Below are 17,340 nucleotides of genomic sequence, written 5' to 3' on the forward strand. Positions count from 1 at the left end.
ATTACACATTCCTGTAGCACCCTCGTCGCATGTCAGACATGGACAGCAAGTTCTTGAAGGACTTCCATGAAAAACGTACCCGTTCACAAACAAACGGGTACGTTCACGTATAGAAACATCAATCGTGGGTCCATGGCGAATCTGCATATGGCGATCCGCGAAGTTCACGTTTAGAATGTCGAAACCATCACGGCATGTCGTCATTCACTTGAACTCAATATGTCTTTTTTCATTCCAAACAACATAACTCAAATCACAAATTAATCACAAAATATAATCTTAACAACATTGTTAATGTTTCCTTCATTGTAAAAACTACCAAGTCAACAGTTAAATGGATTTTGAGCCATTAGGTATTACGGCCTTGGCAAGATCGATGGAGACAGCGATCTGTTAGCGTATACACCACCCAAATAGCTATGTGGAATTCTCTCATGTAGAGATTAAACTCACGTCGTTTGAACTTTGGCCGAGGTCATTATTTACTTTTAATGATGTTTATATATGAATCAAAAAGAAGGTAATTGGTTTTGGGTCGTCCTTTCCGCAAATCTCTTGGGATTGTGAGTTGGAGAGACGACCATGATGGCGGGGACGGGGTTGGCATTCTCTCAAGCAGGGTTCAACCCATGTCCTTATAAAAGGTCTTTGTCCGAGGTCACCGAGTCCGATCGGTGCAGCTATCGGTGCAGCCATTTGTGCGGCGCCCAGGAAAATAACGTTATGCGGGAGTCCAACCCTGAAACTGCTGGAGGCCAAAGCTGTAATTGGAAAAACAATATACCATATTTTACTCCAGGAGATCCCAGGATTACCCAGCCAAAATATCGTTGCGATCGGTTCAGCGGTTTTTGCGGTACCTTCGAAGGGACGGACGGACAGACAGACAGACGGACGGACATTTGGTGAATTATAGTAAGATAGGCCATGGGTCACTGAGAATGATAAGTTAGTTCATTGTGTCCAATATTTTCTCAGGCCCATTAAATGCCTGAATTGAATCAAACTTCGAAGCAGGACTTTTACTTTAGTTCAGCATCATAAACTATATCTGTACATTTTTCTGATCCCACAGGTGCACTTCAGATGTGAAGATGAAAATGAGGGACTGCAGGTGCAAACCTGGACAAACGTGCCCCAAGCCGCTTCTCTGCGCATGACTGAGGTGTTTCCATGTCTCGTGTATGCTGCACGTTCTCAGGAAAAACCTGATGAACTCAGTTAACCCCACTTTGTGGATCCTTGGTCTTGGGTTTTCTTGTGGGATTCTCGTTGTCATGATTTTGTTAGATTTACAAATATTACAGATTAATTATTTGATGTGTCGAAAAGTTTAGGTTTAAAAAAAAATTATTGTATGCAATGTCGAGACACATAGTTGGGCTCATAACGCTGCATCAGTGGGAAATGGTGTCCACTTTTTTTTGAAGGCGGATTGTAGGGTAAAATTTGACGCTGAGTACGATGGTGCCGACCGATTTTTTTTTTTTTAAAGGTGCCCAAAATGCCCATTTTGGACCTTAATTGTGCCCAAAACTGGTTTTGGGGCATTTTGGCCAAGTTTATGTAGAGGACAATATTTTTTTCTTCATAAAAAGGTTGATTTAGACCTATGATATATGTGTTATGAATTTACACATGAAATAGCCCAGGGCCCGTTAATTGGCCAAAAAATTGGTTTCGGAGAAATGATTTTTTAAAATATCGGCTTTCAAGCTCATATGGCTGCCACACCATGTGACCAATGATATTTTCATGATCAACTTTTAATCGCCATGCCTAGTCAATGACACGTAAAGTTGCGAGTCAATCGATTTGGTGGTTTGGGAGAAGATGATTTTTAAAGGTTTTAAGTTAAATACAATATGGCTGTCAAACCATGTGACCTCTGATGTCATAAATTTAATATTTCAATACAAATGGGTCATCGGTCATGTGCCTGCAATTTCAAATTTTTTGGTTAAGGAATTCGAGTGAAACATTTTTGGCTGCGATTGGCTTTGGTGGGGTGACACCGTCACAATTTCGGTCTTCGAGGCCGGCCGATAGGCACAGTGTGACCGGAAGGGACGAGGTTCTCCTGACCACGTGGCCCTTGACTTGGTTTGTCCGCACAATGTGGGCACTTTCAGGATGAACTTTAGCCGGGGAGCGTTTGGGCGACCCAGTCTGATACTGCCGCCCACGCGCAGAACAACTTGTGAGTGCACGTGGGTCCCGGCCGTCCCACTGGCCTAGCGCTACCATGTTTAGACAGCGAACTCCGTCCCCGGGCACCAGCACCTACTCCCGGAAGCAAGAGAGATCAGCAGTGCCGGGCACGGTAGGGCACCCGCGGAGCCCAGGCGGACCGGGGACGCTTCACCGATGATGTCATCATTAGCATACCTTTGTTCCCCATTGGGAGTACTTGACAATGTTCCAAGTTTCACATTTTTACATTCAGCGGTTTCTGTGAAATAATTTTTTTATTATTTGCGTTTAATCCAAGATGCCTGCCACACCACGCGACCTATGACGTCACAATTATCATAAAACCTTTTGCATGGGTGTTTTTTTTATATACAGGATCATGAAAGAGCTAACATTTATCACACAAAAAATCAAACAGACACACAAAACATATAATATGGGGAGTGGTAGACAAGATAGGGAGAGAAGGGGCAGCACACAATCACAACATTTGAGAGCAGGGACATCGGGAGATCTGTGGGAGGGAGAGGGCTTGGGGGGAGGAGGTGTGGGAAAAGGGGGGGGGGTGGTTGTAGGAGAAGTATAAAGCACATGGACACTGCAAGGACTTCCAGGAAAGAAGTTGGTATTTCAAAAAAAAAGTGGATCTGGGGTGAAATTAGCGGGGGTAGAAAAGGTCAAGGTTTTGGATGGAGGAGGATAAGAGATGGTGGTGAACAGCTGTTTTAAAGAACTGGAGGGAGGAGTGGGATTGAAGAGAGTGAGGGAGTTTGTTCCAGAGGTGGGAGAAAAGAGGAATGAAGGAGTGAAGGTGAGCGGAGAGTCTTGATTTTGGCAGTTTAACCATAAGAGGGTTGCAGGCAGATCTTGTGCGAACTGTAGGAATATTTGGGGGACAGAGCCCAAAGAGAGCTGGGTGAGCAAGGCCGGAGAGGACGCGGTAGAAGACAGAAAGACCACCAACTGTCACTGTGACACTCCTACCCTGAAAGTTTTGTCTCAATCGGACATGTGGTTGCTGAGAAAAACGAGGTTTAGTAAGACAGATGTACGTACGGACAGAGGGATGCACAACCCGAAAACATAATGCCTCTGGCTACCTTCGGGGGTGGAGGCATAAAAAAAGGAGTTGTAAGAATTCACTTCTCCGTCAACAGATAGAGAAAGAGAGAAATTAAGAGTAAAAGAGATGAGAGAAAAATGGCACCCGGGAAAATAACGTGATGCGGGAGTCCAAACCTTTAACTGCTGGAGGCCAAAGCTGAAATTGGAAAAACAATAAACCCTATTATACTCCAGGAGATCCCAGGATTACCCACCCAAAATATCGTTGCGATCGGTTCAGCCGTTTTTGCGGTACCTTCTAACGGACGGACGGACGGACATTTTGTGAATTATAGTAAGACTAGTGGGGTCACCCGTGGGAATCCCACGGGCATGGACGTGTGTGACATTTCGACATATTGAGTTAGATGCTGCACCTGCACATTCAGTTTCACAAAATGGTTATTGGCAATTTATCAGATGCACAAATGATGTAATCTACACAATGTATTTACTTCTGATAACATGTGAATGCATGTGCATGCACACCCACACACCCACACACACATATACACACATATACACACGTACACCCACACACATATATACACACATACATACACACACATACACACACGTACACCCACACACGTACACCCACACACATATATACACACACATATATACACACACATACACACGTACACATGGACACACACATATACACATACACACAAACACATCTCGTTTTTTCATTTCTGTTCCTCACAATTTTGTCTCTCTCTTATTCACAGACACAGACACAGACATACACACACACACACACACACACACACACACACACACACACACACACACACACACATGCATACATACACACACACACACACACATATATATATATATATATATATGCACATATATACACATATACACATTATATACATCCACACACACACAAACACACACACACACACACACACATGTATACGCACACACACACACACACACACACACACACACGTATACACACACACACACACACACACACACACACATATATATATATATATACACACACACACGCACACACACACACACACACACACACACACACATATATATATATATATACAAACACACATGCACACATATACACACACACACATATATATTAACACATACTCACACACACACACACACACACACACACACACACACACACACACACACACATACATATATATATATATACATATATATATATATATATATATATATATATATATATATAGTTATGGATATGAGAATTGTGTTTAATTGTTGTAAAATATCACCCTCCTTCCTCCATTTGTTGTGTATAAAGGTCAAAGGTCGTTCCCGTAGTTATTCCACATACAATCACATAGCCAATCGTAGATTTCCTTTGTTCAATAGTTATCTCCTTTTTATGTGTATTAGGTTAAGGTTCTGTCTTCCCACTAGTTAACACTGCATTGCACCAAATTGGAACAAGGTAGAATCCCTTTTCAAATTCCCCAAAGCCTCCACTTCCAAACGCAAATCCCCTTTTGGCATCAATTGCCAACTGCATTGGGCGGTTTTCTGCATTCGCCGCTGCTGCTGTGGGACCGTGATTTTCGCTGCAAGACTGCATTGAGCACGAGGTCATCTCGGAGCAGAAGGTGGGAGGAGTCAGCCCAGCGCCAGGAACAAGGCGTGGCCTTGCCAACGCCTCCTCTGGGGGCGGGATCGGTGGCCCCTCGCTGCCAATCAGGGCCGAGGCGAGCTCGCCGATGGGCGTGTCCTGGAGGCCGGCGGCTTGATCACCCCAGGTGCAATAAAAGCATGCGCGGAAGCCTTTGAGAGAGTCGGAGAGAGAGCATCCAGGCGGTCATGTGCTACGGTGAAGAGGGAGAGAGAGCATCCAGGCGGTCAAGTGCTGCGGTGAAGAGAGAGAGAGAGAGAGAGAGATGCGGTAGATGAGGCCAGAGGTAGTACCACGCAGCTTTGACTCCACCAAGCAGCGTTGACTCCACCAGCAGCAACAACAGCAACAGCTTGAACCGGCGGAGCTCGTACCACGGCAGCTCGCACGACCGCAGCTTGGGTGTTGACGGCGGTGCCGACCGTGGCCGCGGAGGAACGGAGCTGCCGCTCCCGGCCCGACCGTGACCCAGTTCCCGTGGACCTTCCTCTCCCTCCAGCTATCCACCTCCAGCATTCGTTCCTGCCATCATCCCCTGTGTAAGTGTGCTCGTAGTCTGTCTTTGTCTTGTCCTTGGGGTTAAGTAAGACTGTAATATATAAGCTAATAATTTCACTGTGTCTTCTTCTTCTGTAAATTCTTTTATTATCTTTCCTCCTCCTTGGTTACTTTTCATGGTGTACATAATAGGTAGAAATAAATCATATTCGTATCTCCTACCTTTGTTCTGCTCTTCTTCACATCCGTCGTCTTTGTCTTTTCCCCATTGAAAACCTGTGGCACGATTTGGCCAACCTTCAAGGATTGGGTCTAGTCCTTGTTAATAGTTCGTGCCGCGGTTGCTAAAACCGCTTGGCAATTAACATCTGTCCGTTGTACGAACGGGGCTGTGCACCTGTCGAGAATAGAACCATGTTCCACACCTTGAGTTCAAGAGATAACAAGATTTAATGATGAACCAATATCACAGCGCTGTGGAGGGTGTAAGAGTCATACCATTCACAGACGAACAGCATGGCCACATACACTCCTGAGTTCCTTACAGAAAGAACTTCCTTATATACTTGCAGAGTGTGATAAAAATCTCCGCTAATTTTGGCAAGTTTCAGCAGTATAATACACAATGGGGGAAACGTTGACCAGTACCCCCACCCTTGTCCTATCTTATTTGGCATGAGCAAAGGGCAAGATGCGGGAGGGAGAAAGAGCACCGTGACATTCTCAAAACTTATCTTCCATGTTGGCTTTTGGTCAAGGACAGACAGACGCGTTTTCACTAGGGGGTCTAACAGAGCAAGCAGTTTCACTATCTTTCTACATTTTTTGGCACAGTTGGACAATAAAACATAGTTCAAAACAAGAGGGAACATAGTAAGCTTAATCCTTTTCACAAAGCAACCATTATTAAATGCAAACCACAATTACATAAGGCACAATAAAAGGCATGATCTCGACATTCCCCCATTTGGTCTCTACGAGACTACGTATCACAGAGACCAGGCCACATCGGCTTTATTTGCAAAGCAAAAGAGTATAGTGTTATATGTGGCCACATCGGGCTTTATTGAGTGTTGTATGTATGTCCTCCCAGGGCATGCCATGCACATAAAGTACCTTGCATGCATGTTTGAAAGGTGTCATGTTGTGCGTGTTTGGAACATGAAGGCTCAGAACATGAAAGTCCATTAACGTTTTGGATCCACAACGAAAGCCTCTGGTCCAGATGAGGTTCTGCTCCGCCAGGGGGCCAACAACCTCCCCTGCGGAACTTGCTCCCCCCACCCTTTGCAGATGCGGTCCTTGCAGATCTTCGAAGTTAATCAACGATCATGCCCATGAGATCTCTCATGTTCTGCTGTTCTGGGGAATACATAATGTTGTCAGTATCTTGTGTCTCATGTTCCTGGTCAGGGTACAGAGCGTTAAAATCCAAATCACTTGAAGCAAAGAGATCCGAAACATTTGAAGCAAAGAGAGGGACTTCCTTTATGTCAAAGTCTCCCATGGACGCCTGGTCGGCTTGCGGGTCTAGGATATCCATGTCGGGTCCCTCGACTGCCAGACCCAGCATCGCAATCAGATCCATAGTTGGGTCGGAAGGGGGTGTACAGCTGTGAGCTTGTAATACATAAGAGGCGTTAGCCAGTACACGCAAGGGGTTTACCACACAAGTATCACAGTCATCACAAACATCAATACAGGCATCAGCCAGTTCCCACAAGGGATTTTCAACACAAGTATCACAGTCATCACAAAAATCAATACAATCTTCTGAAGCGCCGGTCACATCTGCCTTGTTGTAGGACCCATTCAGGTCGACAGCCTCTGTGGTCAAGATCATGGTCTTCCGACGGCGGTTTCTTCATCGTCCATCCTGAAAAATACTTTCTTACACACACCATGATCAAATTCCTAGCCCCCCGTCCCACCAATTGGCATTTAGTTACCTTATCTCTCAGATGGTTGGCTTATTCATAGCCGCATTTCCTGTGTCGTGTCTGGAAATTCAAATGCCATATTTACTTTCACCAATTTCCGAAAATACCTTCCTTTTAATCATCTTCCCTACATCTAATAATACATGATTTACCAACCATTTCCCCCCCATTTGGTCAATGGAAATAATCGGTATTCTCCCCTTCAAAATTTCACTGTTATCCTATCAATACCTGGACATTTTTTCCCTTCCTTCCTAGATACGCGAATTTCACACCAGTATATACCTACTGGAAAAATTATCTGAAAAATAACGAAATCGTCTCCAAGTTCTCTAGCTAATCTCCATCCGCAATCACCAACTTTACCCTCCTATGCATTTTGCCTTAGGTTTTAGAACCTAGAGTCTACTAAAACAACAACAACTAGCCTCCCAAAGCCATTTCCCTGCAAGAGCGGGGGTTAGCCTTGCGGTCCCCATGACAATTTTCTTCATTTTGCTCTATCACCTCCCTTTGAGCAATAATTCAATTGATGTGATTCCCACATACCTGGTGGAGTTCTGTTCACCTGGTCTGCAGAGCCGTGATCCAATCTTCACCAGCCCCCAATCACCTCCTCGATTGGGGTCATTCTGCATGTAGCAATCTAACACAACGTTTTTAAACTTTACATTCATTGGTCCCCCCAGTGCAAGCCAACCCCTTGTATCACCTTCTTATCTCAAAAACAACAGTCCATAACTAACCACTTTCCTTTATTTCCTGTCTTTTCCATTAACATTTTACAACCTTTTCCTCTACTTCCTCAACAATTCCTGCAGTCACCTGTCATTGACAAATAATCCATCTGAGTCGACTTTCCAATCCAATCATCTTTGCACTTTCCACGACCTTCTTCACACTTTCTCCCAAACCTTTCCTTCAGACACAACCCACATGAGTTATGAATACAATTTCCCCTTTCAGGCGCATGTCTAGCCACTCACAAAGTGTCCACAAGACAATGTCACCATATTTCACACCTCGGACCAGCCAGGGGTCCATCGAGAGATGCATCCTAATGTTAATCAGCTCTCGAGAGCTCAATTTTGAACAGGGGTAAAACCAGCAATACTCAATTCTGCCAAGCAAGAGGCCAGAGCAGTATCACCCCTCTTCCCTCTGCCCACCATAACTGGCAGACAGACAATGGCGAGCCACAAGCCCCAACCCTACAAGGCTCCAGCTCCCATCCAAAGGACACAAACTCCCTCAGACTGGCATAATCTCTTTGCCAGCTTATGTACGAACCAAGATTGCAAACAAATAGTTTTCCAAACAAAACTCAGTTGTCACCCTATTGCACCATATTGGCAGAATTCACTTCAGCTCTCTACCACTCTTGTGTCGAGTGGTGCCCCAAAATGACATTGCACGAACCCTTTCAATACCTGTTTAAACCTAATGCCATTTAACGACGCTTCCCAGACGACGGTTCCCCATACACTATTCTGGCACAAAATTGTTGCATCCAACAGATGCCACGATTATTTTAACAAACTCATTTTCCTAATCCACCTTTTCAATTCTCATGTCAATTTAAAGTCAATCCAATGTCCTCCAATACCTCTCTTAGCATCCCATGCACCTGTTGCAGACACCTGTTTTAGCCTCTGGCCCAATAGCTGCCCAATAAACAAATAATAAAAAGAAAATAACCTGATCTATTTATTGAAATAGACCTAATTCTCATGTTGGTCAATTTTTTCACCCAATGTGACTCTCGCGTCAATCCTGCCATTCCCAATCACATTTCCAGCGAGGATGACGTCACTATTTCACACCTTTCCTTCCTTGAACAGCGGGAGTCCTCCAAGAGATGCATTCCGATGTAAATCACTTCAAAGTACCCGAATAGCCCTACGGACTGCATCACTGAAATAAATCCTGGCTTCAAATCAACTTTCTCAAACTTAACTATGATAAATCTGAAATAATCGCATCATCTTCCTTCGAACTCAGAGCACACCGACACGGTATCCATCAAACATTGGATTCATATTTCCACAGACCTCCACCACTCTGTTAAATTCTAAACATGCCCAATGGGCAATCCCCTCTGCTCAGGGCTGCAAAATGCTGGATTCTAACCTTCCCAAACACAGCTCTTGTCCGCCAGGCTGCAAATTCAAAGCATTTTCAGTCCACCTTTTTTCCCATACACTAGCCAGTGTAAGCCAGCCAAACATAAACAAAGAGGTTCCAGCGAGCTGCGACCTCCATAACTCTAAACAACTCCACTGGCACTTTTTAAAACAAACTTTCCCAGTCACTTACTAAAATAAAGTGCAGCTCTTGTCCGTAGATATACGTTAACCAAGATTACATGAGACTTGACAACAATAGTACTGCCCCGTGGAGCAAGGCATCAGAGACAACTCCCCTCCACCTTGACTTACCCCAGGTAGAATTTGGCTACCTACAGAGAAAGTACCTGCACAACACATTTACAAACCAATTCGTCCCCTCGTATTAGGGGACATCACAAATGTTCCACCACAATTCACAGCAGGTGACCACCCACCTGCCTTCTGTCGAAGTCCAGTTCAATTTTCTGAGTTTCCATTCACAGACAGACAGACAGACGAACCCCCAACGTACTAACAGGATGGTCTCACAGAGGCCATTCCATTCAAATCTGTAGGCTGCCACGATTCTTCCCGCCAGGACACACCATCATAGTCACCATAGTCACACGACATGTCAGCAGACACAGTGAATGACATTCGACACCATAACAGACACCGCAGACCCTGCTTCTCCTTGATCCATATCTGCAGACGCAGTCAGACACACCCAGTCGGACAGACAGACTGGCTCCTCATTACAACTGCAAACATCCGAAATGACAACAGCTAACACCAAATATTTATTGTCCCCCTTTCAGGGAAGTCAAATCAACCACCATTAAAGCACAAAACAGAAAACGACCATATACTCAGAGTATATACCATATACTCAGAGTGAGACCCGAAAATCAAACAGACAGACCGACAATCGAACCTGTCTTTCGACACTGCCGAACGACAAGTCTGCAGACACTGAGGGAGTGACTTTCGACCTCCAGTAAACACCGCGGATACCGCTTTGGTCCGCACCTGCAACTCCATCACGCGCCTCCAACTTCTTTTTCGGCGCATCGATCAACACAAATGTACCGACGCATCTTATATTCTTCACATTGCTATCCAACCTTTCGCCACAGTCCCATCACAAACAATGTATCTCTCGCGGCATGCATGGCGGGAATCACACTCGTATTGCACCAACATGGAATTCGAGCACATTCCATAGTTGCGAAAATATTGTGCTGGACAAGACATTATTATCATCGACTTGCGCTTTCACACGCATGGCAAAGTCCACGGATGTACAAAGTCAAAGTGACCTCTCCCTTAATTGATCCACACTGTACCTCGGCACACATCCTCAGATAATTAAATACATGTTTTAATCCAAGCATGCATCCTCACACCCGCTCCACCAGTCATGTACACTCAGCACCGATAAATGGCACACGCCAGCATCACATGTCATTCTTGCCTTCATTCAACGCATTCTGCCATCCCAAGTCGGCCAAATACAAGCCCCGGCCATGCCATTGAATAAACACCTAGTCGGTTGACAGCCTATCATTTTTGACTTTTACTCCCATTCTCCCTTGCTACATCTGGAGAGCCGTTAATGTGGGGATGTAATTGAACACTTGTTTTAAAGCCCTGTCTACACATGCTCTCCATAACATACTCATTATTCCCTGCCAATTTTCCCCAGCAGACTGAGTCCCACATTGCATCTCAAAATCTAAACTGATACCTGCGCTTTTCTGATTCCAGTTTAATTTATCCTTCTCCAAAAATCACATAAACATTTCCTATTTCCACATATAAGAAATAACCAATATCTCCCTTGAGATACAAAACAAAACGCTTCCAACTCTAGCATCCCAAAGTCTTCCTTGGAAGCATGCTCGACAATGCAGCACTGCTTCCACTCAGCACACAACATACATGTGCTCACTCCAACACATCACTTCAAGCTACCTCATCACTCGCATTGTTCACACACACGAATGCGTCCCCTGCTTGTGCACAGCATGGTCCGCATTCCTGTCTCGATTCTGTCCCACCTCGCTGTTCCCCGCGAGGCAGCTACTCCGTTGCCCCTGCAACCTGCCTGCATGTCTCGGCTCGCGTGTTCACAGCTGGATTCCACACACCTCGTACATTATAATCCTCTCTGTTTTATTTCTCCAGATCTAACCTCATCTTTTGTCCAGAAAGAGCTAATACTTGACCTGCCTATAGCATATTGTCAGAACTCCTTCCTTTGGGTAAAAACTGCACCGGGTGTGCATGCCTTAAATCCTGAGACAGGACAAAGGAGGCCTTGAGGGGGGGGGGGGGGGGGGTTATCAGATACACACATCCAGTGCGTAGCTTAACTTAAAATACTCATCGTCCTACCTTCCTTGGGCTAGTCACTCCAGCGGGTCGAAGATCGGGCCGCCCCCCGATCTGTAATACCCTTCTCTTAACACAGTACTCACGCCGGAGTATTCTTAACACCAATATCTATTACCCATTCTTATCCTTATTCTTCCATATCCTTATAAAGGTGCAACCAGCCGCATCTTACCTGGCTCATTTTAATCCTTTATTCGCCTGACTCGGCCACCCGAAAGCGTCGAATACACGCACTCCGTCTCCAGAACTCAAATCATTCTAGTTTACTTCAGATTGAGTATTACTCCGACATACCTTAATCTCCCTTAAGATATTTAATTAACGTGCACGGAACATTTTCCCGTCCATGCGCCCAGGCGGTCGCTCCCAGCGCACGGCAGCACGACCCCCATTTGCAAGAAGCAGCTCGTGATGCGTACAAGGCGCAAGGAAGCGCCCCGAGGCCATCCACCGAAAAATCCTGCCTTTTAGTTTACCGCGCCGATATTTCCCTAATCCGGTCCTCCCGCGGCGCTAACTCGCGGTCAATGCTTGTATAGCGCTTCTAACTTGTCTAACTTATCACCCATGCCAGGGCTTTCCTAAAGGGGTTCTCCCTTCTTAACTTAGCTTAACACTTATCCTGGCCATCCTCCTTGGGTCCCCTCCGTTAGTCCGCAGCCAATACTTTCTCTGGTTACTATCAACCCCATCAACTCCATCTTGTCTCTAGACTGCCCTGCCTGGGAAGTTCTTGGCTTTATCAAGAAGTCCCCCCTTTTTTGCGAACTGACCCCCATTTCTTGGTTCATCAATAGACAACTTGTTACCCGAGCCAAATAGGCCTGTACTTACACACCAGATTCCAATTTGTTCGTGATCCAAGCACGGAACGACGAAATGGAAGACAGACAGCCTGAGTGAGTGAACGGAGCTCAATTTGGAAAGACCCCTCAGTATGAAAACTCACGTTAATCGAATCAGTGCTGGCCAGCCTCTCCGCTGAGTCCCCACAGGGTCTGCCTCCCAAATATCGCTCAGAGTCGGATCCCACTTCTGACACCAAAACTGTCGAGAATAGAACCATGTTCCACACCTTGAGTTCAAGAGATAACAAGATTTAATGATGAACCAATATCACAGCGCTGTGGAGGGTGTAAGAGTCATACCATTCACAGACGAACAGCATGGCCACATACACTCCTGAGTTCCTTACAGAAAGAACTTCCTTATATACTTGCAGAGTGTGATAAAAATCTCCGCTAATTTTGGCAAGTTTCAGCAGTATAATACACAATGGGGGAAACGTTGACCAGTACCCCCACCCTTGTCCTATCTTATTTGGCATGAGCAAAGGGCAAGATGCGGGAGGGAGAAAGAGCACCGTGACATTCTCAAAACTTATCTTCCATGTTGGCTTTTGGTCAAGGACAGACAGATGCGTTTTCACTAGGGGGTCTAACAGAGCAAGCAGTTTCACTATCTTTCTACATTTTTTGGCACAGTTGGACAATAAAACATAGTTCAAAACAAGAGGGAACATAGTAAGCTTAATCCTTTTCACAAAGCAACCATTATTAAATGCAAACCACAATTACATAAGGCACAATAAAAGGCATGATCTCGACACACCTACCTTTCCGGAGGTAGCTGGGCAGCGTAAAGGACCCCGTCGGTCAGTCATAAACGAGGGGATTAATCCCCCCTCGATAAGGGGAACAGAGGCCGACATTGGGTTCCGTAGCATTTGGTGTCGGGAGCGAGATTCGGACCTGAAGCGCTTCGCGCGCTCAAATTACGAGTGGCCCAAAATTTTGTTTTATAAAATCCTAAATTTAAAAATCGTGCCATGGATGGTCAAGGCGACGGGATGCCGGTGGGGGAATTAGAAGAGGGGTTAGGGGTAACCCAGGACCAGGGGGAAGAAATGGAGGAGGAGAACAATGAGGAGGTGGTTGAGGGGGTTTCAGGCACACAAGATGGCGCCCTCGCGCACGAGGTTTCAAGCGCACAAAATGGCGCCTCGCATGAGAGCGTGGTAGCCGCACCCGCTGCACCAATGGGGGTGGTCCAAATGCAGGCCCTCATGGAGCAATTCATGACGCAAATGCAGGCGTCCCTCAACTTGCAGAGGGACGAGACGAGGGCTCAGGGTGAGCGAATGGAAAACAGAATGAGGACTGATAGTGAGCAATTGGGGGCAATGAGGGACGAAGCGCGGGGTACCAGTGAACGGTTAGACAATAAATTTGAGGGATTAGAAAATCAAATCGGGGGATTGAGAGACGGGTTGGGTCGTCTAGAACAAGGGATGGGGGAGCGATTAGAAAATCAAATCGGGGGGCTAGAAGCTAAATTTGAGGGTTTAGACAATAAATTTGAGGGTTTAGACAATAAATTTGAGGGTTTAGACAATAAATTTGAGGGGTTAGACAACGGGATAAAAGGGGTGAAGAATGGGTTAACGGGGGTAGAAGACAAGATGGAAGACAAATTGCGGGAAATAGGGGAGCAATCCACCCGGGAAATCAAACAGATGGGGAACCAGATAGAGGAGGTGAAAATCGGGGTGGAAGGTAAACTGGATGCTCAGAGGAATGAATTGGAACAGATGAGGGCGGCATCTACTAAAGAGATGGGAGAAATAGGGGAGGAGATAAGACGAGGTGTGGGCGAGGATGTCTCGGGGGTACGCGAGGAGGTAAAGCGAGGTGAGAAGCGTATGGAGAAAGAGGTGAGAAGTAGTACGGCTAGGATACAGGGGGGCATAGAAGATCGAACAAGGGGAGTAGAACAGCTGACGGTGGGACAAAATGAACTAGTGGATCAAGTGGAAAAGAACACTGCAATAATCGGAGGGTTAAAAGCGGCGCAGAAAGACATCAAGAAAGAACTTATAGCGACAAAGAGGGAATGTCAGATGGTACATGAGGGGTTGTCCAAGAGGTTGGACGAGGTGACGGAGGCAATGGAGACGAAAGACCGGGAGGTGAGGACGCACATATAAACGGTCAAGGTGGCATTAGAGGAAGAGATCGATTGGGCGCACCGGGAAATGAGGGAGGTAAAGGAGAAATTAGAGGAGGTGGAAGAGGAGGTGAGTGAAATTAAGAAGAGACGGAGGGAAACTAAGAAGGAGATAAAGGAGGAAGTGATGGAATATGTGCAAGGTCTGTGCTCAAATCATGATGATGTGCTTGCTAACCAAATAAAGAGTTTGCAGGTGGCGGAGGAGGAGTGACGAAGAGGTGCCGAGGTGAGTGGCGATATACTCGGAAATGTATCTGGTGTGAGGGGAGATTCAGTCAGCTTGGGGGTTGGTTTGGACCCGGGTGTTCGGGAGGGACCAATGGTGAGGTATATGACTGGTCCGGAGTGTATGGATAAAGGAGGTGTGCAAGGATGTCCGACTATGGGGTGTGTGAGGAAAAGGTGTGCGCTGAGGAGTGAGTGTGCTGTCGAGAGTGAGTTGGTTGTAGCGCGTGTGCGGGGCGGGCACATGGAAGCACGTAGTGGGGAGTGTTACAGAGGATGTAACGAACGAGTGCACACCTGTGGTGAGTGTTACAGAGGGTGTAACGGGAGAGTGTGCGCAAGAGGATGCGTGAAAAAGGTGTGTAACAGAGGAGTGCATGATAACAGAGTGCGCTGTCAAGAGTAATAATATAGGCATATTTGGAATTTCGTGTATTTTTTTTGTTAAAAGCAAAAACTCAATTGATTTTGTAAGAAGGTATCATGAGCTTTAAAAAAAATTAGGGTGGCATTTTTTCTGAACATTCTAAGACTATGAAATCCAAAATGGCGTCCAAAATGGCCACCGAACACGAATAATTCGATATCTTCGTGAGTACATGTGATACAATTACAAATAAAGTGTCTAAATATATGTTTTCTGAGACCAGGAATCGAATGGAATCATCAAATTTATGTTATATGTATGATCTATATGCCAAATTCCAAAATGGCCACCGCGCACCCACAATGTAAACTATACCTTCTCCCTTCGCATGTAATTACAAACAAAGTATCTATTTAAAGACATGTATTTTTCACAAAGAATACATAATTAACAAGCCAACAAACAGATCTAAATAAAATTAAATACTTGAATTACTGTTCAATCTCTTAAATCGTTCAAACAGGAAGATGCAAAAAGTCATACTGATTAAATGCCTGGCTTTCATTTAGTATTTTTAACAATGGATATCAAGTGGATTATAATTTTGTGAATGTCATAGAAAGAAACACCTCAATCTTCACAGTCTTCATTTATCCCTGGTTGGACAGTTTTGTTGTTGCAGCTGAAAACCCAGCATCCACAAACTTCCGTACATGGGATGTTGTTCTTGCGACAGCTGCACCTTCCTTCACATCCACGTTTGCACCCGCACTTTATGAGGTGCAATACTGCTTCAGGAGCTGGTGGATTCAAACAGCGAACTGGAGAGAAGTGACTTGAAACTGCATCAAATGTCCAACCAAATACAGCTGGTGCTGGGAGGCACGGGTGAGTTTCACAAGCTTTTCTCCAAATCATGGATATGTAATGTGCCCGACGAATGTGTAAGTCCAGTGAACCAGAAGTTGGTGGTAGGTTTTCTCCTTCGGCTGCACGATTTGAGTAGAGGAACCAACGGAGCTCATTCACTTTTGTGTAGATTTTGGATCGATACAAAATACAGACAAAGCGTTCCAACTGAGAGCATACATCAGCGGGCAGATCAATGTCATCATTCCCGAGCATTGCTAGTGCCTCCAGGATCTCATCATCACAAGACATAAATGCCTTGAAGCACGAGTCTTCGGTTCTGCCAGCAAATCTACCAGACATATCGGAACCTGTCAGAGCATGAAAACCTAACAGTGCAGAAGTGAGGTGTTCTTTGGTCCTAAGTTGTTGTATATGCTCCGCACAGAAATAATCCTCTTCAGCCTGCCCTTTCCCGTAAGGAAGGTTGTAGACGTTGGTAAGTTTGGATACATGTAGACAAGCAACAAAAAGACATCTGTGTCTGGGGAATTGACAACAAGTTCTGCTTCATTGAGAACAGTTAGAGCATGCAGTACAAGCAAAGTGTCTGCCTCTTCTTGGCTGTGAGTGAGGAGCGAGTCTGGGATATCAACATTGCCCTTGGTTTGTGTTCCTGAGGTCACTATAAGTTGTTTCAGTCTGTTGTTGTCTTGCTGTGACATACAACTTTGTCAGCCAAATACTCGGTCAGTTGTCCTTTGGCGCGGATATCTGATAAGAAGTCCTTCAGGGAAATATGTTGGATTAAAGTGTTGTCCTTCACGTGGTAATATGTTGACTTTCCCTTGGTCCTCTTTGTCCTCATCTGTTCCTTGAGCGATGTTTTGATGTACCGGTCGAACACCAATCTGACCTCATCATATTGTGCTGCCATGTTACAGATTATCTGGAGAAAGGCATCTGCAAAGTCTTGGCATGTTTTCATTTGTTCCGTTTTGA

General features: G+C 45.3%; 1 protein-coding gene across 2 annotated transcripts in view; it reads left to right on the plus strand.

Moving 5' to 3' along the window:
- Positions 1-17,340, plus strand: part of LOC137416165 (uncharacterized) — a 146,751-nt gene that overhangs the window by 105,165 nt on the left and 24,246 nt on the right. Inside the window, exon 13 of one of the 2 annotated variants that reach the window (XM_068101692.2) lies at positions 1,076-1,165. The exons of the other annotated variant lie outside the window; for it this stretch is intronic. Within the exon in view, the coding sequence (XP_067957793.2) occupies positions 1,076-1,165 (90 nt within the window). The remainder of the gene's footprint in view (positions 1-1,075; positions 1,166-17,340) is intronic. 2 annotated transcript variants of the gene reach the window in all.

This window comes from Myxine glutinosa, chromosome 1 (assembly GCF_964187855.1).
Source record: "Myxine glutinosa chromosome 1, kmMyxGlut1.1, whole genome shotgun sequence".
NCBI lineage: Eukaryota > Metazoa > Chordata > Myxini > Myxiniformes > Myxinidae > Myxine > Myxine glutinosa.